Genomic DNA, 22412 nt, shown 5'->3' with positions numbered 1-22412 from the left:
CTGACGACATAGCCCTTGTAGCAGAAAACAGAAGAACATTAAAAACAATGCTAGAATTACTAAATAATAACCTTGAAAAATATAAAATGAAAATCAACACAGATAAGACTAAAATCATTGTTACAGGCAAAATCCCTATCAATATAGAGCATATAGACATCAGCAGGAAACAAATAAAACAAGTGAAAAGCTTTAAATATTTAGGAAGCCTAATAACAGAAAATGGCAGAACAGGAGAAGAAATGAGATCAAGAATAAACGATGCAAAAGCCCAATTCTCTAAGATGAAAAGCATTTTAACAGGAAACCTCAACCTACAATTGAAAAAAAAATTAGTAAAGAAATTGATATGGAGCATTGCACTGTGTGGATGTGAAACCTGGATTCTAGGCAGAGAAGATGTAAGAAGATTGGAGGCTTTTGAAATGTGGTGCCAGTGCTGGATGAACAAAATAAAATGGACAGAAAAAAAATCAAATGTACAAGTCCTGAGAGAGATAAATGAAACAAGAACTCTAATTAAATCGATCAAAATTAGATGGGATAGGTGGTTTGGACATATACTTTGACATGATGGACTTGTGAAAAGAATAACTGAAGGCAAAATAGAGGGGAAAAGCCTTCTTGACCAAGTCAACGACAGCACGGGTTTGAGGAGTTACTAGGAGGTTGAGAAGAAAGCCAATGACAGAGCGGAATGGAGGAAATTGCTGCTGAGCTACCAGTCCCAAGACTGATGCAACTGATGATGATGACACTTTGTACGTTTTGCACCCCAAACCTAGTCGGGCCCATGGCGGGTACCTCTTTCGCCACACCCTCGTTACGGAACTGATAGTACTAATGAAAAGCTACATCATTACTAACTTCCTATCAACAATTTTTCTCCAGAATAGCCTGTTATCTGTCAACATTCCAATATTATCAGATCTTATATTTTTGTCTTCTAAGGCCATTTTTTGCTGTATCATTCCAGCTACATCTTGGTCTATCTCTGGGGCTTTTTCCAGCCATCCTGACAAAGAGCATTTTGTTTAGCTAATCTTTGTTCTCCGATTCTGTTTAAGTGGCCAAACCACCAGAAATTAGCACTGCTAATGCATTCCTGAATGCTAACAATGTCAAGTTCTTTCCTAATATCCTCATTTTTAATATGACACTGCCATTGATGTGCCACCTGTTCAGTCCTCTAATCTTTCTCAGGACTCTCATATCTGTGGTCTACAATATTTGATAAAGAATTTTATTTCTAACCCAACTCTCAGATTCATAAATTAAAATTGGTTTGAACGCTGCCTTGTATACAACTAGTTTAGTGTTTTGACCAATCTCTTTCTTATTCCATATAATTATTAATTGATTTAAGGAATTCACAATGTACAATAGAATATAAATTAAATTAAACTTTAATATATGTTTTAAATATTTCGGCAATGTCACGTTGCCATTTTCAAGGATAAATAAAGACAATAAAGACACATGCACGCAGGCACTACATACAGTAAATGAGGACGAAGCACTGTACGGGTGCTCCCAAAATTACATAAAGAAAATGTGCCAGTACATCCCAATAGTGGATGGCATTGATTCCCCCACATACAAATTAGCTAAACATTTGGCCAAAGAGTGCTCACACACTATACTGGCAACACACACCATCACACAAAAAACTCAGAAAAAAAATTCAAAGCCAGCATAGGAAACCTCACACTCCAACATACTGATATAATGGTCAGTTTTGACGTCTCTTCCTTATTCACAAATGTCCCACTCAAAGAAACAGAGCTAATCCAAGCTAAATTTCCTCCCGATATCTCAGCCCTATTTCAGTTCACAATGAACTCTGGCTATTTCATTTGGCAGGGAATCTACAAACAAATAGAGGGGACAGCCATGGGTTCACCACTCTCCCCACCCATGGCCAACTTCTTTATGGAAACTTTTGAAGAGAAAGCCTTAAACTCTGCCCCACAAAAACAAACCATATGGCTTCGTTAAGTTGATGATGTATTCACTATTTGGCCACATGGCTCTGACACACTCCTCTCCTTCTTAACACACTTAAACAACCAACACCCCAGAATCAAGTTCACCCTGGAGAAAGAGGAAAACAACAGCTTCCATTTCCTAGACACACTAGTCACCCACCAACCTGATGGAACCTTGGTGTTCTCTGTTTATAGAAAACCCACCCATACAGGCAGATACATTCACCAACAATCCTCCCCCCCCTCCCCCCCACACAACAATATGGAGTTATTAAGACCCTATACAACAGGGCTAAACTAATCAGTTCAAATGACAGTGCCCTTACCACTGAACTAAATCACATCCTCAACACTTTCTCAGCCAATGGCTATCCCCCCCCCTCAAAAAAAAAATACTGAAACCAGTAAACCACAACCCTCCCCCACTTCAACAAGGATTACTCTAAATCCATCACCATTCCCTATATCCAAGGCATCTCGGGAAAAAATTACCAAAATCTTAAGAAAACATGACTTGACTTCTTGTTACAGACCATATAAAAAATTGGCATCCCTTATCCGCTAAAGACCAACCACTTCCCCTAGGCCTACCTGCTGTAAGCTGTCTTACTTTGGCCAAACAGGCAGGACAGCGAATATCAGAATTTCAGAACACAAGGACTACATCTGTTTTCACCAGTATAGCCACTCTGGTCTTGCAGACCATGCTCTCGATACATGCCACAGAATACGGTGGAAGAAAGCCACAATAATATACCATACCAAGTTCGAAAGACTTTTCATGGAATCAGCCTCAGCCCTATGAAACATGCCAAACCTCAACAAATTTGGTTGCATGAGACTGCCCCAAATTTTGGAGACATACATCATGTGACCTTCAGCCCAATGGCCAAGAATACCTGCATAGCCCGCTAGGATGCACCATCAGGACTTTTAGGAGAAACGATAGCTTCTTGCTTTGTCCTCATTTACTGTATGTAGTGTCTGTGTGCACCACATGTCTTTATTGTAAGTTCCTTGAAAATGGCAATGCGACGTTGCCGAAATATTGGAAATATATATTAAAGTTTAATTTAATTTATATTCTATTGTATGTTGTGAATTCCTTAAGTCAATTAATAATTATATATAACCAGCATATAAGCCTTTCTACGAGAAAATTTTAAATTCCACATAAATTTATTCAATTCACTTCCTACCATACCAGCTTTGCTAATTCTGCTGTCTATTTCCAAATTTAATTTGCCATCTTCACTAAGTATTGTGCCTAAATAGCTAGTTTTACTTGTTCTATAGGTTCTCTATTCAGGATGCAGTTGATGTTTTCATTGTCTTTGTCTTTATAATGCTGATTTTCATACCAAATTTATTACAACAGTTATTGAATATGGTCATGGAATCCTACAGACTTGTCCTGGATTTATTTAGGAGTATAACATCATCTGCATAAAGTAAATAGCTAAGATTAACATCATAAATTTTGATATCAGATTTTATGCCACTTTCCTTCATAATGTGATCCATATAGATAATGAATTACACCGGAGATAATACATGCCCTTGTCGCACACCTGACTTAACATTAAACCATCTTCCTGTACGTCCTTCAATTCTAACTGCTGATTTATAACTCAAATAGAGACTGTGTATTGCTTGATATAATGTACCATTTACACCATATAACTGGAGCATTTTGAACAGCTTTCCTCTTGGCACCTTGTGATGTGCCTTTTTCCAGATCTACAAACCTTAAATACAGATCCTTGTTATATTCTCATGATTTCTCAACTATTTGTTTTGAAGTCCCATGTAGTTCAGTAGAAGTGGTATTTACATCCTCTGCCCTAGGTTGCTCGAAGTTAGACTTAAGTTCAAATCTAGTCACCAACTGGAGGAACTTTTTCTTAGCCTATCTTCGGCTGGTTCCCGAGTTAGTCGATCTGTGGCATAGGCAAGCGGGTTTTTTCTCATGGAAACTCAGGTTTTTCATTCCATAAACTCAAAAAAATTTACTGTAGAACCCACATTATTTCAGACAGCAACATATCCTGTTAGGGTTAGTTACCAAGAGATGGCAGCACTTGTTTGCCGGTCTCTTCATCGATGGCCGCTTCCAATTAGTGATTAGTCATGGGCCAACTACCTCTGATTGGCTATTGGTGGAGATTGAACTGCCCACTTAGTCTCCAAAAGCTAGATAGGATTAAAAGGCCTCGCCTATTTTCTATAATGGAATAAAAACGGCTTTAATTGATAACTGATTTGTCTTAAAGTGAAAATCTGATCCTAACAACCTCTATTTGGCCTGAACCCACCTTGTTCTTCTTCAATCTTCTCCTCCACAATTTTTCTTAGTTGTTTCTCAAGAATACTTGCATAAATCTTTCCAGGAACAGTCAATAGAGAAATTCCTCTGTAATTCTCACATTCAGTTTTATTTCCCTTTTTATAGATGGGTACTATGAGTGCTCTACTTCAATCATATACTCTCTGACCAGACCTTCTGAATTATGCAGTGTAACCCTGTAAAACTTTTATACTTCCATATTTTAGCATTTCTGGTTGAATATCATCTACACCATCCTTTTTCCTCATTTTCGGTTTGTGATGGATTTTTCTACTTCAAGTACAGATATATATTCCCGATGGCATCATGTTGAGTGTTTTCTATCATCATGCTGTCACTGTTCATTTCATTTAGCAATCTTTTGAAGTAATTACTCCATACATCAAGAATAACTTTATCTTCAGTTTTTATATCAATTGGTATAGACAATCCCTTTGGAAAGATCCAGGTTCAGATCCCGTTTATGATGCAAGGAACCTTTATCAGGTTTTTTCAATCAAATGGGTGAGTTAGCTAGTCTCATACAGATATGGAGTCCCTCCCCCTGGAAACTCAGGTTTTTGTCTTCCTCAAAACAGACAAATCATTCCTGTGAACACCTAATTCTACAGGCATAAATACTTGCCCTGAGTGGATACAGCTGAGAAATGGCAAGCTGGCTGCATTAATTGCCTAAAACCCCTAATTATGGGACTTAACCCATCTTGGATAGATGAATGGATGGATATTCTTATCTATTCTCTTGCAATACATACTCATTACTTGAAGAGCTTTCAGTATTTCTTCTGTTTCAAGACTGCCTGTTTAGTTTCTGATCTTGCAACAACTCTGACTCTGCCACATGTATTCTTGGCCAAATTGAACAATGTTTTGTTCAGATTTTGTCAGTCTCCAAAGTTTGGTTCTTATTTTCAGATTTATTTATTTTTGAACAATATTTGTATATTTGAGTCTACAGTTCATCTGTGAAAGCTGCTGAACTTTGAATATTTTTAAAGGAATCAAAGAATTTTAGATCTCTTCACTATTATATTCAATTTAATTCCACTTCTCAAAACTAAACGGTGAACAGATCCTGTTTCAAATCGACTGTACACTCTTTATCCTGAACAAATGGGAAGATGTCACTATCAACATAACATTTTAGGTTACTTTTCTTTCTTTCTTGTGTTTCATCCCTTATGAATTTACATCTCATAATTTTGGAACATGGTGTAAGCAGCATCTAGTCCACTTTCCTGAACAGCAATTAGGCAGGTCCTTACAATCTTTACTAGGCTTTTTTCCTCCAGATTTTCCCAAAACCTTTGTTATATAAAGCTAAATTTTTATAAAACAGTTGTTATTTATTAAATTTTCTGTGTATATTCAATTTAAATTCATCTGTCTTACATAGCGTGGTGATGCTACTAAGTTATCTGAGAACTTATGGATGACAAGAGTGTTTTTGGTTTTTGGTAAATCATTGCAAAGGAATGATTTACTTACTTAAAAAAAAAAGTCAACAGCTAATAAACACTAATTTGGCTGATATTCTCTATGCCAGTGATAATTCCAGTGCAAAGTATCATAAAAATCAAAATAGGGAAGAGAGAAAAAGAAAAATTCATATATCTGCTGCAAATGGTTCTCATGATATAAATTAAAAACCACACATTCAGCCAGCCTGGTTGCCTGAGTGGTTAGTATATCATCTCTCCATCAACAGGCTGTGGGTTTGAATCCTGCTAGTGGCATGGGTGTTTGGAAGTGTCTTTAGGTGTACAAATTTCATCAGCCAGTGTGTGATTACTGGCTGATGAAAGTGAGTTTCAAGCCTGGAGTGATTTGAAAAAAGTACCATGTTTGGTTTTGGTCTCTAGAGCAGAGTTTCTAGCTTATGTAAAAAAAAAATAAAATAAAAATAGTAAATAGAAAAAAAAATGCTTAGCTGACCTCATCCTCAGTACTAATGTACTATAGGTTTACAACCTTTTATGGGCAAGAGTCTCTGTAGTTGGAAAGTACACTGAGAAGTCCTGGCCTAGGTGCAAATTTTGACTACCTTTGTGTATCCAACCTAATCGTTTTTATGTGACTCCCACCCATAAAAGGTTGTAATCCTATAGTATGTTAATACTGTGGATAGGCTAACGAATTTTTTTCTTTTTTTTTTTTCCTTAGGTAGCCAAGATAGCTCATAGGTTTACTTGGACATCTGAGTATGAAGCTTGGTTTTTGATACAAGCCGTCTGCGGTAAGCTAAGAAGCACTGATTTTTTATTTATTTTTTTTTAAATGTTAAGTTTCTTCTTTTTTCTCAGCTTTCCACCCATTCATGCTATTAATATACTATTAGTTTAGCCCTTTTTGTTTGGGATCACCATAAAAAAAAAAAATTGTTCTTCATTATCAATCTTTGTAGCTCTGGATTTGAGGTCAGCTCAAAAATAGCCATTTTTGAAATGATTTTGAATGCAGTAGTATAAATTATGAATTTACTTGAACTTTTCTGTTTGCTCACAAGTTCCTTTAATGTAGGGATTAGTCATTCTGTTAATGTTGTCCAGGTAGAATTATATTCATTATTTATAAATGAATTTGCAATAGGTTCCAGTTCTTATTGTAGTAGAAATTCAGAATACTTGATTTGGGTTAATGAACCAATGTCTTGACAATAGCTACATATTTTGTAATAATTGATTGACAGTGGTTAAAATTAATGTGAATATATCCTCTGATGTTCATTGGTTTTCTGTATATTGTAAAACATTTTTCTCTGTGTTCATGGTTTGCTAAAATTTCTAAAAAAAGGGGTGAGTGTTCTCATTTTTTGACACCCTATTAATTCTCTATCCCACCCTTCTTTTAAAGGGAAGGCAATTTTCTCCCCCTCCCCCCTTTTAGATACACCTTAGCAGAAATGAGTAAGTAGATGAAATATTTTTGAAACCAATATCTGATATCAAGAATAATTTTTAGTGTTTTGCTTGGCTTAATTAAGAGAATAAAAAGCATAGTACCTGAAGTAACATTTTAGAAAACTTGTCCAGTTCTTCATATTAGTAATTCATGAACCAAAGGATAACTTTATAGCCTGTAGAAAAACATACACTTTAAGCTTCATTATCCTACTTAAAACGTTTTTATGAAGAACCCATCCATGATATGTTGGCCAACCTATAATGCACTAATACTATGGATAGGCACTAAGGAACTTGTTCACATTTCACTTGAAAAGCTATGGATTATATTCTTTGGGAAATACTTGGTGGAGACTGTTCCATAGGGCATAAGTAGACAGAATGAATTAAGAGAAGGAGAGATTTATTCTGTGGGTTTGTGAGAGTGTTGGTTGGCTGCCGCATGCATTTGGACAGCAAGAGGGTGGAAAATGTGTGAACAGTGGCCATAGAAGCATTTATAGGCTGTGTAGACTGAATTCCTGTGTGAAAGTGAGTGGAATGTATAGTGAGAGAGGGGTCATCAGTCAATCTTACTGCTCTTTTCTGTATAGAATCCAGTATTTTTGGGGAGCTTTTAGGGGCACTACCCCAGATGTGAGAGCAGTATTCAATGATCGGGGGCGTATTTGTGATGCATAAGATTAGGAGCTGTTTAGAGAGCCTAATTTGTTGGATGCAGAGGAGGCAGTATTAATGTTTGTACTGAGGGTTCTCTTTTGTGAGAAATAATGCACATCTGTGTTTAGTTAGTATTGAAGTTGACAAGGTTATCCAAATTCCATTGATGAATGTTTTGAAAATCATAATTTAAGGGGATTCGTTCTCTAGGTTGTGGTGATTTGTGTATTTCATGGTTTCTGAAATGAAAAGGAAGACTGTAATGTGCTGTCTTCAGCAAAATTGTGTATTGGATTAGCAGTCAGCTGGAGTGGATTGTTTTTATATATATATATATATATATATATATTTTGACAATTCATTTTAACTCAGTTGGAATATTATAAAATAAGTTTAATGACTATTACCGAGTTAATGAATATTACTCGGTAATAGTCATTAAACTTATTTTATATATATATATATATATATATATATAGATATATATAGAAGAAAGAGGATGTCATCATCATCATCAAATTCCTGCCATGTACCCTCAAGGGGTGTACAGGATATGACAGTACTACATGAAAAAATTACATCATTACTAACTTCCTATCTACAATTTTCCTCCAAATCAGTCTGTTACTTGTCAAGACTCCAACATTATCAGATCTTATATTTCTATCGTCTAAGGCACTTTGTACCGTATCAATCCACCTATATCTTGGTCTTCCTCTGGGTCGTTTTCCTGCCAACCTGGCAGAGAACACTTGTTTTGCTAATCTTTCCTCTCCCATTCTATTTAAGTGACCATACCATCTGAGATTAGCTCTGCTAACGCATTCCTGGATGCTGACAATGTCAAGTTCTTTCCTAATATCCTCATTTTTAATATGATATTGACATTGATGCCATCTGTTCACGCCTCTAATCTTTCTCAGGACTCTCATATCTGCGGTCTCTAGTCTTTGGTCAAGTGTTTTACTTCTGACCCAGCTCTCATTTCCATAAGTTAAAACTGGTTTGAACACTGTCTTGTATACAGCTAATTTAGTGTTCCGACTAATTTCTTTCTTATTCCATATGAATTTATTCAATTGACTTCCCACCATACCAGTTTTGCTGATTCTGTTGTCTATTTCTATATTTAGTTTACCATCTTCAGTAAAAATTGTGCCTAAGTAGCTGAAATGTTTTACTTGTTCCACAGGTTCTCCATTCACAACACAGTTGACATTTTCAATGATTCTGCCTATTTTCATTGTCTTTGTCTTTTTATTGCTGACCTTCATACCATATCTATTACAACAGCTATTCAATTTAGTCAGAGAATCTTGCAGACTTGTAGCGGATTTATTTAGAAGTATAACATCATCCGCATAAAGCAAAGAGCTGACATTAACATCTCCAATTTTGATATCAGGTTTAATACCACATTCCTTCATAATGTGATCCATATAGATAATGAATAACAGAGGGGATAATGTACATCCTTGTCTCACACCAGATTTAACATTAAACCATCTTCCTGTACTTCCTTCAATTCTAACTGCTGACTCACAACTCAAATAAAGACTAAGTATTGCATGATATAATGCCCCATTGACACCATATAACTGCAGCGTATTGAATAGCTTCTCTCTTGGCACCTTGTCATATGCCTTTTCCAAATCGACAAAACTTAAATACAGATCTTTGTTATATTCCCATGCTTTCTCGACTATTTGTCGTAAAGTGAAGATCTGATCCTGACAGCCTAGATTTGGCCTGAATCCAGCTTGTTCTTCACCAAGCTTTTCTTCCACAATTCTTCTCAACCGTTTCTCAAGTATACTTGCATAGATCTTGCCAGGAACACTCAGTAGGAAAATACCTCTGTAATTCTCACATTCAGTTTTATTTCCCTTTTTATATATGGGTACTATGAGAGCTCTACTCCAATCATCGGGAATTCGTCCCTCTGTCCAAGCTTTCTGAACTATGCAGTGCAGCCACTGTAAGACTCTTATACCACCATACTTCAGCATTTCTGGTCGAATATCATCTACTCCTGCTGCCTTTCCACATTTCAAGCCTTTGATGACTTTTTCTACTTCAAGTATGGATATGTATTCCTGACTGCATGCCTGGTCAGTGTTTTTTGTCACTGTGCTGTCATCACTGCTTGTTTCATTTAGCAGTTTTTCAAAGTAATTACTCCATACTTCAAGGATATCTTTTTCTCCTGTTTTCATTTCACCTTTATCATCTCTAATTCCTTTTACAGCACTCTTTCCTCCATTCCTAAGCTTCTTCAACAACCTCCAGAATATTTTGCCACCTTCTTGATATTTATTTTCTATATTCTTGCCAAAGTCCTCTCATGACTTTTGTTTAGCTAGTTTTACACACTGTTTAGCTTTCTTACATTTGTCTCTGTATTCTGTAAGAGTAAAAGCTGACTTATTTGCCAGGAACTTTTGATATGCTTTCTTCTTTTCCTTCACTGCCTCTTTAACTTCCTGTGTCCACCAGGGAGTTCTGATTTTTTTTATCTTTGCACACAACCTCACCACATGCCTCTCTGGCAGAATCAATCAATGTTTCCTTCAGAGTTTGCCACTGAATCTCCAAGGTTTGATTCCTGTTCTCAAACTCTTTCATTTTTTCTTCAATAATATTTCTGTATTTTAGTCTACAGTTTACATCTGAGAGCTGCTCAACTTTTATTCACTTTAAAACTTTCTTACATGTTATTCTTTTCAATATGAAATTCAATTTTATCCTGCTCAAGACTAAATAGTGATCACTTCCAATTTCAAATCCTCTGTACACTCTGGTGTCCTGCACCAGGGAGAAAACATCACTATCAACAATAACATAGTCAATGAGACTTTTCTTATTCCTAGCCTCTTCTCTCCATGTGAATTTGTGCACATTTTTATGTTGGAACATGGTGTTAGTAATAACCAGTCCATGTCCTGAGCAGAAATCCAACAGATATTTGCCATTATTATTAGCTTTGCTCTTTTCTCCAAATTTTCCCAAAATATTTTTGTATGTCTCACAATCATTTCCTACTCTACTATTTAGATCCCCAACAAGGACCAACTTTAAGAAAGAGGATGTTGGCTTCCCAATTTTGGAAGTTGACAAGGATCTACTTAAATTTTGTAGATCTTGAAAGGCATATGACAAGGTGCCCAAAGAAAAACTTTTCAAAAAACTACAATTATATGGGGTGAATGGAACATTATACAGAGTCTATATTTAAGTTGTCAGTCAGAGAAAGCAGTTAGAATTGAAGGAAATACATTATTATTATTATTATGGGCAACTCCAAGGATTCCTTAGATTCATTGAGGGAGGCCCTAACATCATGTCAAGAAGAACTATTCAACATTCACACAGTATCTATCATACTTTGCCTTGAACTCATTCACAGTCATGGCACCCACAAGAGACTCTGGCAGCTTATTCCACTCATTCACCACTCTCCAAGTAAAAAACCTAGCTCTAGCACCCTTGCTTATCACACTCTTGCCCAGTTTCCATGGATGGCCCCAAGTCTTCCCACCACCAGTCCTGTTCTCAAAAATATCTTCTGATTTAATCTTATTGAAACCCTTCAGTAAATTGAATGTTTCAATCATATCACCCCTTTTCTGCCTATCAACCAATTTCTGCAACCCACAAATCTTCAACCTGTTCTCATAAGATTCATTCCATAGACCTGCTATCATCTTGGTTACTCATTTCTGGAGCCTCTCCACCTCCTCCTCATCAAGAAGAAACCCTGGCACCCAAATCCAGGCACAATAGTTTAGATGGGGTCTTATCAAGAATAGGGGTAAGACAAGGATGCACATTATCTCTATTGTTATTCATCATCTATATAGATCACATTATGAAAGAAAGTGGTATCAAGCCTGATATTAGAATTGGAGATGTCAAACTTAACTCTTTGCTTTATGTACTCTAAACATATCTATGCAAATTTCATGATTCACTAACTCAGTTGAATAACAGTTGTAAAAAATATGGCATTCAAATCAGCAATAAAAAGACCAAAACTTATGAAAATAGTCAGGAGCATAGAAAACTTCAGCTGCATTCTGAACGGTGATTCTATAGAACAAGTAAACTATTTCAGTTATTTAGACACAGTTTTTAGTTAAGATGGCAGGTTAAATCTGGAAAGAAAAAAAAAAAAGAACAGAATAAGCAAAGCTAATATGTTGGGTAGCCAGCTGAATAAATTTAGATGGAATAGGAGAGAAATTAGCCAAAACACCAAAGTAGCAGTGTTTAAACCAGTTTTAAGTTATGGATCTGAGAGTTGGGTTAGAAATAAAGCACTTGATCAGAGACTAGAGAACAGAAATGAGGGTTCTGAGAAAAATTTGGGGGGTGAACTGATGGCATCAATGGCAGAATCATATTAAAAAGGAACTTGACATGATTAACATTCAAGACTGTGTAAGCAGAGCTAATCTAAGATGATATGGCCACTTAAATAGGTGAAGAAAGGCGTTTTGATGCCAAGAGGCAGGAAAGAGACCCCAGAGGCAGACCAAGGTCTAGGTGGATTGATTTGCTCAGAAGTATCTTAGAAGCATGAAATATTATAAATGACAATATTGGAGTGCTCACAAGTGATAGATTGATTTGGAGGAAAATAGTACAGTTTCCAAGGAACACAGTTCGAAATGCCACTTGGTCTTGTTAGTGGTATACATAGAAAATGCGATGGTTATGAGAAATGTTTTTTTTTTTTTTATGTGCATTCTACCCACAAAAGTTTATAAACTCAAAGTATATTAGTATGTGGATAAGTGGGGTTAGGGTCAGATAATCTGGAAACTGCTTTAGAAGCCAAGTATGCAACTTTTTAAGCAATTTTGCATAAAGAAATTAATCTAACATCTAATAAAGATTTTCACAAAATCTATCACAGTAGAATTCAAGCCCATGACTTTTTGGTTGGAGAGTGGAGATACTATATACTCAGCCATCTACCAGAAAATTGATATCACTATAAACGAATCGGCAGTTTGCTTTAAAGTCACTTGATCTGGTGTACTGAATGTTGAGTACAGGGAAAAAGTTAAGTGTTTTAGAGATAAATGATAGATATTCAGAGAATAGTCTGTATATGCCAAGGCCATAATTATTATTATATTGAAGATATGGAAGTCTGATGGTGATCTAATAGATGATTACTTGTGTAGAGGCTTAAGTGCTGTGAGGACATTATGTTGGAGGTTTAATGGATTTTTTACAACACTCAAAAAGAATTAAAATAGAATTTAATACTTCCTATATTTCGTCCTAGTCACTAGGACATCTACGGGGATTACAAAACAATTAATGTAACATGCGCACAAAAACTTGCAATACTAAGCCCAACCACGTGGGTGACACTAAAGTCCTATCTAGGTGGAGCGCCCTCTAATGGCGGTAGTAGGTGGCCTGGAATGTAAGGTGGGACCTCTGGTGATGAGTGTTTCCCAAATCTTCGGAAGCTTAATGCAACCGTATTTATTAAGATTTGGTTGGTTTCTGAGAGCTGCTGCTGCTTCTAAGAAAAGTCTCTCTTTCTTAAATTTGCTGTGGTGGAGCATGGTGGTTTTCTTCCATGATACTCTGTGGGTGGTGTCCAAAACATGGTCAGTCAAGCCTGAATGGCTATAGTTGTGTTTAACGATGTACGACTTGTGTTCCTCCAGGCGGATGGATGCTGATCTGCCTGTCTGTCCAAAGTATGCAAGCTTACAGAAACAGGGTGCTTTGTAAACTCCAGGCAGAGAGAGAAGAGGGAGCTGATCTTTCGTAGAACGGATAAGGGTAGCAAGTTTGCGGTAGGGCTTATATGCTATGTGTAGGTTATACTTTTTTAGTATCTTGGCTATTTTTTCCGAAGTGCCACGGATGTAGGGTATGGTGATGGCATTTTTAAATTCTTGTTGACGAGAGGGACGGGGAATGGGGGAGGAATTGATTATTTTTTTGATACTGTGTTCGCTGTAGCCATTGGAGAGGAAAGTTCTGTGTATGTGGTTAAGCTCAGTAGTGAGGGCGGTTCCACTGGAACAAAGATTGTGGGCTCTCTTGGTAAGAGTTTTAATGACGCCATATTGTTGCGAGGGGTGATGGTGGGAGAGTTTGTGAATGTATCTGCCTGTGTGTGTGGGTTTTCTGTATACAGTGAAGGCAAGTGTATCATTAGGCAGGCGTGTGACTAAGGTGTCTAGGAAGGGTAAACAATTGTTCTTTTCCTTTTCCATAGTAAACTGGATTCTTGGATGTAGGCTATTGAGATGACTGAGGAAGGAGTCCAACGTGTCTGGGCCATGAGGCCAAATAAAGAACACATCATCTACATATCTTAGCCAGATAGAAGGTTTGAGTGGGGCTGAGTCTATGGCTTGTTTTTCGAAATCTTCCATATAGAAATTGGCAAGGGGGGTGAGAGGGGGGAACCCATGGCAGTTCCCTCTATCTGCTTGTAGATTTTGTTCATCCAAGAGAAATACCCAGAGTTGATGGCAAAGGAAAAGAGATCTAAGATGTCAGAGGGAAAAACGCTTTCTAAGAGAGATAAAGTGTCAGTTAAGTCAAAGTCACCCACGTGGGTGACTTTAGTGTCACCCATGTGGTTGGGCTTAGTATTGTAAGTTTTTGTGTGCATGTTACATTAACTGTTTTGTAATCCCCGTAGATGTCCTAGTGACTAGGACGAAATATAGGAAGTATTAAATTCTATTTTAATTCTTTTTGAGTGTTGTAAAAAATCCATTAAACCTCCAACATAATAGATGATTAGCTGGTCCTAATATAATGGCTGACAGGAATAGATGCTCCTTGAGAAGACTGATTACATCGATTTGCTATCAGATCTTAGAGAATCTGTTTGAGCAAGCAGTTAGAAATATTTCCGTTACATGTAGAGAGTTTCATGACATGAATTTTCACGGAAGAGCTATATCTCAAGCCTTTATTAACAACCACAGATACACACCAGATTGATATAGCCAGGACACACAAAACTTGGATCATGAAGTAACAGAAATTGGTTTAGTGGAGTGACAAGTCATGCTGTATGCTCTTTTAGTCTGATGAACATGTTTTGTATGGAAGATACCTAGAATCCTTTTTCTTTTATCTGATTATTTTGTTTTAATGATGAAATTTGGTAATGATGTGGAGTTGCTTCTCGTAGTATGGATTAGATCTGCTGATTGGCACATGGAATGGTGACAGATTTATGGTACTGTTCCATGTGCTATCCAATACAGTATTTCAAGATCACAATGCAGCGATTTGCACACATGTCATTTGAAAAGGATAACATAGGTTCGTCGTGGTGGCTAGCATAGATCAGCTAACCTGAGGTGAATAGGACATTGTGATCTAAGAATACAGAATTAGGACAGACAGGATTGCCCACTTCATTATTAGAACTTATGTTTTAAAAAAGTAAAGGTTAATACCACTAACTTTCCAGCACAGATTAGTGTAAATTCTTCCATAGTGCATGGTCAGAAGTGGGACAGAATATTATTAATTTCTGTTAGTGAGAATATTTTGTTGTATCTGCAACTGTTCCATAATTTTGGTTAAGATATGTGTAGTGCATTAAATTATAGACATTATGTTCAATATTCAGAATTATTATTATTACATGACACATCCAGGGAGTCCAAAGACTTACTGAGGGAGGGCACCTACTCTACAACTCTCTGTCTCCACCAATGCCATCTACCACCCACCACCACTAGCATTTCCACAGACAATCACAAACATTCATGCACACGGCGTGATTCGAACCTGCAGCCTTTTGGCTGGAGAGCGGATATGCTAACCACTCAACCAACCATACCAACTGGGCAAGTCCCACAGGATCTAGTTAAACAAGAACTTATTATGTTTATATATAGATATTAGAAATAAAGTTTGAAATCTTCTATTTGTTGTATCTGCAACTGTTCCATATATATTCTATATATATATATATATATAGCCTTTTTTTTTTTTTTGTTTGAAGAATATTTATGAATTCATTTTGCATTGTCAGAACTCCTATGCAGAACTCCTATCATTAATGAAGTATTCAAATAATATAGTTTGTTTGCTTTTGATATCCCTTCACTAAAGTGAAATATAGATAAAAACACTTTCGAAGTTAGTTAAACCCATTAATATATCAATGACATAAATGATTTCAGTATTCATACTAAACATTGCATATGGACTACTGAACTGCTTACTTTCACTTTGAATTCCAAAATATATATTTTTAAAAATATATTTTTATTCTCATTGATGGGTGGCATTTTAAATGTTTAATCATTTAATTTAAGTTAAATCATTTTAGTGTTCAAATATTTTTTTCATCACTGTTTTTGATTTGAAGTTTTTAATTTATAGGTTGTCATGGACGGAAAAAAAACACATGAAGTTTTTTTCCATGTGCACATGTTTGGAGAAGTATCATGCAGTAGAACTGTTAAATATCAATGAATTCCTGAAGTATCTGCATTTATGTCCTTGATCTGTTAAATGTAATTTGATGTTTCAAGTTCTGAAGAAGCTATCACTAACACATATTTGCTAAAATGGCCGTTATCTGCCCTTCAGTAACAGCACGAGAATTATTCACAGGATTTTTGGTTATATTATTTGGAATTAGCTCATGGATTGGAGTAAATGGACTATGGGTAGAGCTGCCACTTCTCGTTCAAGATCTTCCCGAAAGATGGAGCCTTGCATCATATCTCACTGTTATTATTCAGGTTGCAAATATAGGTCCTATGATTTATTTTTTATTAAGAAGATATTGCAGTATTAGGCACTTGGAGCACTGGTCTATTCATATAGTAATGGCAGTTGGATCTCTGTCTTGTTTTTTCTTGGCATTGTTTTGGTCATATACAACCATAGTTGGAAAGGAAGAACATAGTTTAGCATTGCTGATTTTGGCATTTTTCTTATCACTTGTGGACTCTACATCACCTGTGTTATTTCTGCCTTTTATGGCTCACCTGAAAGAAAAATATTTGAATCCTTATTTAATAGGAGAGGGCATGGGTGGTTTATTGTCTGGTGTGATTGCCCTAGCTCAAGGCAATGCAGAATGCCATAATTCTACTAGAAATGACACTGAACAAAGGTTGCATCTGACTACACCTCGATTTTCTGTTCAGGATTTCTTTTTATTTCTTATGACATTTATGATAATTAGTTGGATTGCGTTTATCTTATTAAATCATCTACCTTTGGCCAGAAAGGAACAGGTATGTAATCTCTATTTAAAAAAAAAAGCATTTCTAATAAATTCATCACATTACCGAAATTCCTATTTATAAATATAATTCAGTCTTGAAACATTTTTGATAATGTGATGCTACTAGTTCTTATAATTCTGACATTAATTTCTTATAGTATTAAAATTCATTGAAGTCAATCATTTTAATATGAATATTTTTTTACAGAGACAGATAACCAATTAGACTTCAACTGATAATTGATATAGTGTGAAGATTTTAAGTTTTTAGTTTAAAAAAAATTACAGCCCAAGTAGACATTGTTGTAACTGTTAACAAGTAACTATTATTTAAATTTTGTTAATGATCGGTATTGCTTGCTGTTAGTTCCTTAATGAAAAAATGAATTATGATGTAGCTCCTCAGGTTCTTAATCGACACAAGATGTAAAGAAAGTTGTGGGATGAAGAGGATATTGCAGTTTGTGTATACTAATGCCAAAAGTATTTGGAATGAGGGAGAGGACAGTCATAGGTATTAGAATGCAAGAGATAGTATTTTCAGAAGGGACAAAGGGAACAGAGTCCGCGCAGTTAGCCTAGTGGCTTTGCGCTTCGCAACCATATGCCTGGGGAAGGAGTGTCCTAGGTTCGATTCCCGTCGGAGACGTGAGGAGCTGAAGGATCTTCCTCAGCCATAGCCAAGTTAGCCAGTCTTGGGCACAGGCAGTAGGGTTTTTTCCGCCAGTTTATCTGGTGTTTTTCATCCCGCAAGCAGGCAAACTGGCCCCGTGAACACACAGAGATACAGCCAAGAATACCTTGAGGCATAGGAGTGACCATTCTATCCTCGTATTTCGGTTACGAAATCCAAGCATGCTTGGACGGTTGTGAGCCTTAAAGGCCTGTTAAAGCCATTGGGATAGACAAAGGGAACAGAATGAGAGGAGGGGTTTTGCTAATGATAGCAGAACTGAAGCCAAAAGGAGTAGATGTGTATCAGAAGGACAGGTATGCAGAGGGTATTTATTTAAGGCTATCTGGTGTGAAAGAGGCCAACAAGATGATATACATAGTTGGTTGCTACTATTTTACAAGCGTAGGGTAGTATAAGAGCAAATATATTTTGGCAAATTAGCATAACGAGTGCAGTACAATTAATTATTATGGGGGATTTCATCTATGGGATGCTTAAGGGTCAAAGCTAGATAACTGGAAGAAAACCTGCATAACCTTTTAAGGAATGTATAGAACCGACCAATGGCTTCTGACCTAATGTTCAATCACCACCACCTTCTCATGGTGCACCCTGTTAGGTATCTGCCTAGATACTGAACAAATGAACGAAGATAAGCCAACAATGTGGGATTTAGCCAGTGAAATTTTATTCTTATTTGCTTAAACCATAATGCAAAATGATGGTACAACATGACACAATTTCATGCCGGCTGGGGCATCACTCAGTTAAACAAGCCCCCCCATTGTTTTCATCAGGGGGGGGGAACAGTGAAAAGCTACTGAAACAAATACAACTCAACATCAACATAAGAGGCATCAATGGAAAACAAATGGAACTAGCAGAAGAATTAGATGAGTACTAGATAAACATAATAGATGTTACCGAATCAAAGAAGAAAAAAACGTGAGAGCATTCCTGATCAACAAATGCAAGATGTTTTATTCAGGCAATAACACCATTAAAAAGGAGCAGCTGCAGTCATCGGCACCAAATATGAGAATTATCTTCTTGAATGCTAGGCAATATCAAGTAGAATGATATGTGCAAATGTCAAAATGTAGAACTGGACATTGAGACTTATTTGTGTCTTTGGTCCCACAGAAGGTTCTACTATGGAAGAAGTGGAGGAATTTTTTAGGTTTTAGAGATGGCAGCTAACACAACAATAACAACTACAAAAAGCTAAACTTGGGTCCTTGTTGGAGACCTAAACAGCTGAGTAGGAAATGATTACTAAACATATAGAAATATTTTGGGACAGTTTGGAGAAAAGAGCAAAGTTAATAATATTGGTAGGTACCTGCTGGATTTCTGTTCAGGACATGGACTAGTTATTACTAACATCATGTTCAAACACAAAAATTCACATGGAAAGAAGATGCAAGAAAAAAATTCTCATTGACTATGTTATTGTTGATAGCATTGTATCCCCCCTCCCCCTGGTTCAGGACACAAGCATATACATACAGAGAATTTGAAATTGAAAGTGATCACTATTTACTGTTGAGTAGTAAAATTTCATTTCATATTGAAATGAAAAGTGTTCAAGAAAGTTTTAAAATGAATCAGAGTTGAGCAGCTTTCATATATATACAAACATTCTTCAAGTAAAAATGAAAATGATTGAAAACAAGAACCAAACCTTGGCGATTCATTGGCAAATCCTAAAGAAAACATTGACTGATTTTGTTAAGAGGTATGTGGTGGGATTGTCTACAACTACAGAAAAATCCGAACTCCATGGTAGACTCAGGAAGTTAAAGAGAAGTCAAGGAAAATAAGCAAGCTTATCAAAAGTTCCTGGCAAGTAAGTCAGCTTATGCTCTTAGAGAATACAGAGAAAAATGTAAGAAAGTGAAGCAGTGTAAAAATAGCTAAACAAAAGTTATGGGAAGACTTTGGTAAGAACATAGAAAATAAATATCAGGAAGGTGGCAAAATATTCTGGAGGCAATTGTGAAAAGCTTAGAAATAGAGGAAAGAGTAGTGTAAAAGGGAATGAGGGAAGATACTGAAGATAAAGATATTCTAGATGTTTGGAGTAATTACCTTGAAAGACTGCTAAATGAACCGAGCAATGGCATTATGATGGTAGAAAATATACAACTGGGATATAATCAGATATACATAACAATACACCATAATCAGTTTCCTGATATGTTATCTCAAGGAGTATTCAGGCTGCTGTGACATCATTACATGATTAAGTTTACATTATTAAATCTCCTATCAACAATTTTTCTCCAAATTAGCCTATTACTTGTCAGCTTTTCAATGTTGTTGTATCTAACAGTTTTTCTTCCGATTGAATTAATCCACCTATGCCTTGTCATCATAAAAATTGTGAAAGGGGAAACTTGGAGAATATTGTGCTGTGTTCAGACTAAATAATGAATGTCAGTATCAGATTTTCACTTTAAGACAAATAGTTGAGAAATCATGAGAATATAACAAGGATCTGCATTTAAATTTTGTAGATCTGGAAAAGACATGAGAAGGCACCAAGAGAAAAGCTGTTCAAAACTCTAGTTTGTATGTAAAATAGGATATCATATCAAACAATATGGTCTTTCTCTGTGTCTTTTTTCTACCATCTTGGCATCAAACACCTGTTTTACTAACCATTCTAACCATTCCTCTCCCATTCTATTTAAGTGATCATATCACCTTAGATTAGCCCTGCTCACACATTCTTGAATGCAGACATTGTCAAGTTCCTTCCTAATGGCTTCATTTTTAATATGATTCTGCCATCTCTTCAGGCTCCTAATTTTTCTAAGAACTCACATATCAATAGTTTCTGAAATGAAGGAAAGAGTGTTGTATGGTGACTCGTTATTAAGAGGGGTGATAGATGGCAGTGTAACTAAATCGTACTTACCGGGTGCGAAATTTAAGGATGTAAGTGAGAGTATTAGAGTGCAAAAACAGAGGGTGAAAGAATTAATAATTGTGGTGGGTACGAATGAATTGAAAGGTGATAAATTTTTTATGAGAGAGGACTTGAAAGTATTGTTAAAGGTAGCAAAAGAAAAGAGTGACAGAGTTAGAATGGTTAGTCTGTTGCCGCGGTATAACAGAGAGGAGTTTAGGAGGAGGGCCATAATTGCAAATGACATTATGCGTAGGTTATGCAGACGGTGTGGTGTGGAATTCGTGGACGTGTGGAATGAGTTTGAAGGGCGAAAGGACTTATACAAGATGGATGGCCTGCATTTTAATGGACTTGGTGTGTGAAGACTGGAAAGAGTGTTGCTGAATGAAGTGAAAATGAATGTGCAAAACCAGGGAAACTAGAACTACCAAGGAGGGGGGGGGTGGATATGTAGACATCAGTGAGACAGATGAGTGTAAGAATGTATATAATGTACCCGAGCCAGCACTAAGGACAAAAAATGGGAATGGGTCATTTAGAATAACGTATCAATATAGGGGTGGGACTAAGGCAGGGGTCGGCAACCTGCGGCTCTTTGGATGTGAAGCTGCGGCTCTTTAGTTCCATACACAAATATTATTTATTTTATCAAAAAAAAAAAATTTAAAAATCGTTCTGAATCGATTAACGAGGATTAGGCACCGATTCTATCTCTCAGCCACTTATACTCGCTTTTCACCGCACCCCTCCCCCGTGACACGCATCGTCACTGTCGTCAGTCCGTCGGAAGCTCTCGGAAGTTTATATGTTTGGCAATTTTCATTGATTTCGGCATAGCTGGGCATAACACCTTTACTCGTAAACTAAGTATCTAATATTTGCCAAAATTAAAAAAAAAACTAAAATGTGCAGACTGCGCCGTGATAAACACGTTCTGACAAGTCCGTTCGTGCCAGTCGGCGATCAGCGCACACGGGAGGTGACCACAGATGCGACGAAACTATGTACTTATAGTCAATCAGTACGTGAGAGAGTGAGACAAACAGTGTTTCATGTCTAAATTATTTATTTTAATAATTAAATTATTAGAGAATTATTTATTTCATTTAGGTAGGTATTTTTAATTGGGAAATATCGTTGTAAAATGTTTTTTGATAAATTATATTTCATTATGCCCAGCTTCTCGTATCCGCTAAAACAGTACAAGATAGAATAGCTAAAATGTCTTCAAATGTAACATATTTGCAGGTGAAAGATATTCAACCTTCTTCTGCCTTATCACTTGCTATAGATGAGTCTCGCGAGCCACATGCGGCTCTTTGGATGTGAAGCTGCGGCTCTTTAGTTCCATACGCAAATATTACTTATTTTATCAAAAAAAAAAAAATTTAAAAATCGTTCTGAATCGATTAACGAGGATTAGGCACCGATTCTATCTCTCAGCCACTTGTACTCGCTTTTCACCGCACCCCTCCCCCGTGACACGCATCGTCACTGTCGTCAGTCCGTCGGAAGCTCTCGGAAGTTTATATGTTTGGCAATTTTCATTGATTTCGGCATAGCTGGGCATAACACCTTTACTCGTAAACTAAGTATCTAATATTTGCCAAAATTAAAAAAAAAACTAAAATGTGCAGACTGCGCCGTGATAAACACGTTCTGACAAGTCCGTTC

General features: G+C 36.5%; 1 protein-coding gene across 5 annotated transcripts in view; it reads left to right on the top strand.

The window, feature by feature from the left end:
* Positions 1 to 22412, top strand: part of LOC150103420 (solute carrier family 52, riboflavin transporter, member 3-B-like) — a 130134-nt gene that overhangs the window by 50346 nt on the left and 57376 nt on the right. For 3 of the 5 annotated variants that reach the window (XM_090398002.1, XM_090398003.1, XM_090398004.1), the window contains one exon: positions 16290 to 17155. In XM_090398002.1, coding sequence (XP_090254128.1) covers positions 16478 to 17155 — 678 coding nt within the window. In that variant the 5' untranslated portion in view covers positions 16290 to 16477. Of the gene's footprint in view, positions 1 to 6498; positions 6572 to 16289; positions 17156 to 22412 lie in introns of all 5 variants that reach the window. The other 2 variants (XM_090398000.1, XM_090398001.1) reach the window with 1 other exon arrangement.

The sequence above is a fragment of the Typopeltis vanoorti genome, chromosome 9 (assembly GCF_054136105.1).
Source record: "Typopeltis vanoorti isolate ZY-2024b chromosome 9, IOZ_Tvanoo_1.0, whole genome shotgun sequence".
NCBI lineage: Eukaryota > Metazoa > Arthropoda > Arachnida > Uropygi > Thelyphonidae > Typopeltis > Typopeltis vanoorti.
The sequence above is the reverse complement of the archived record's forward strand: the minus strand, read 5'-3'. Positions and strand labels throughout refer to the sequence as shown.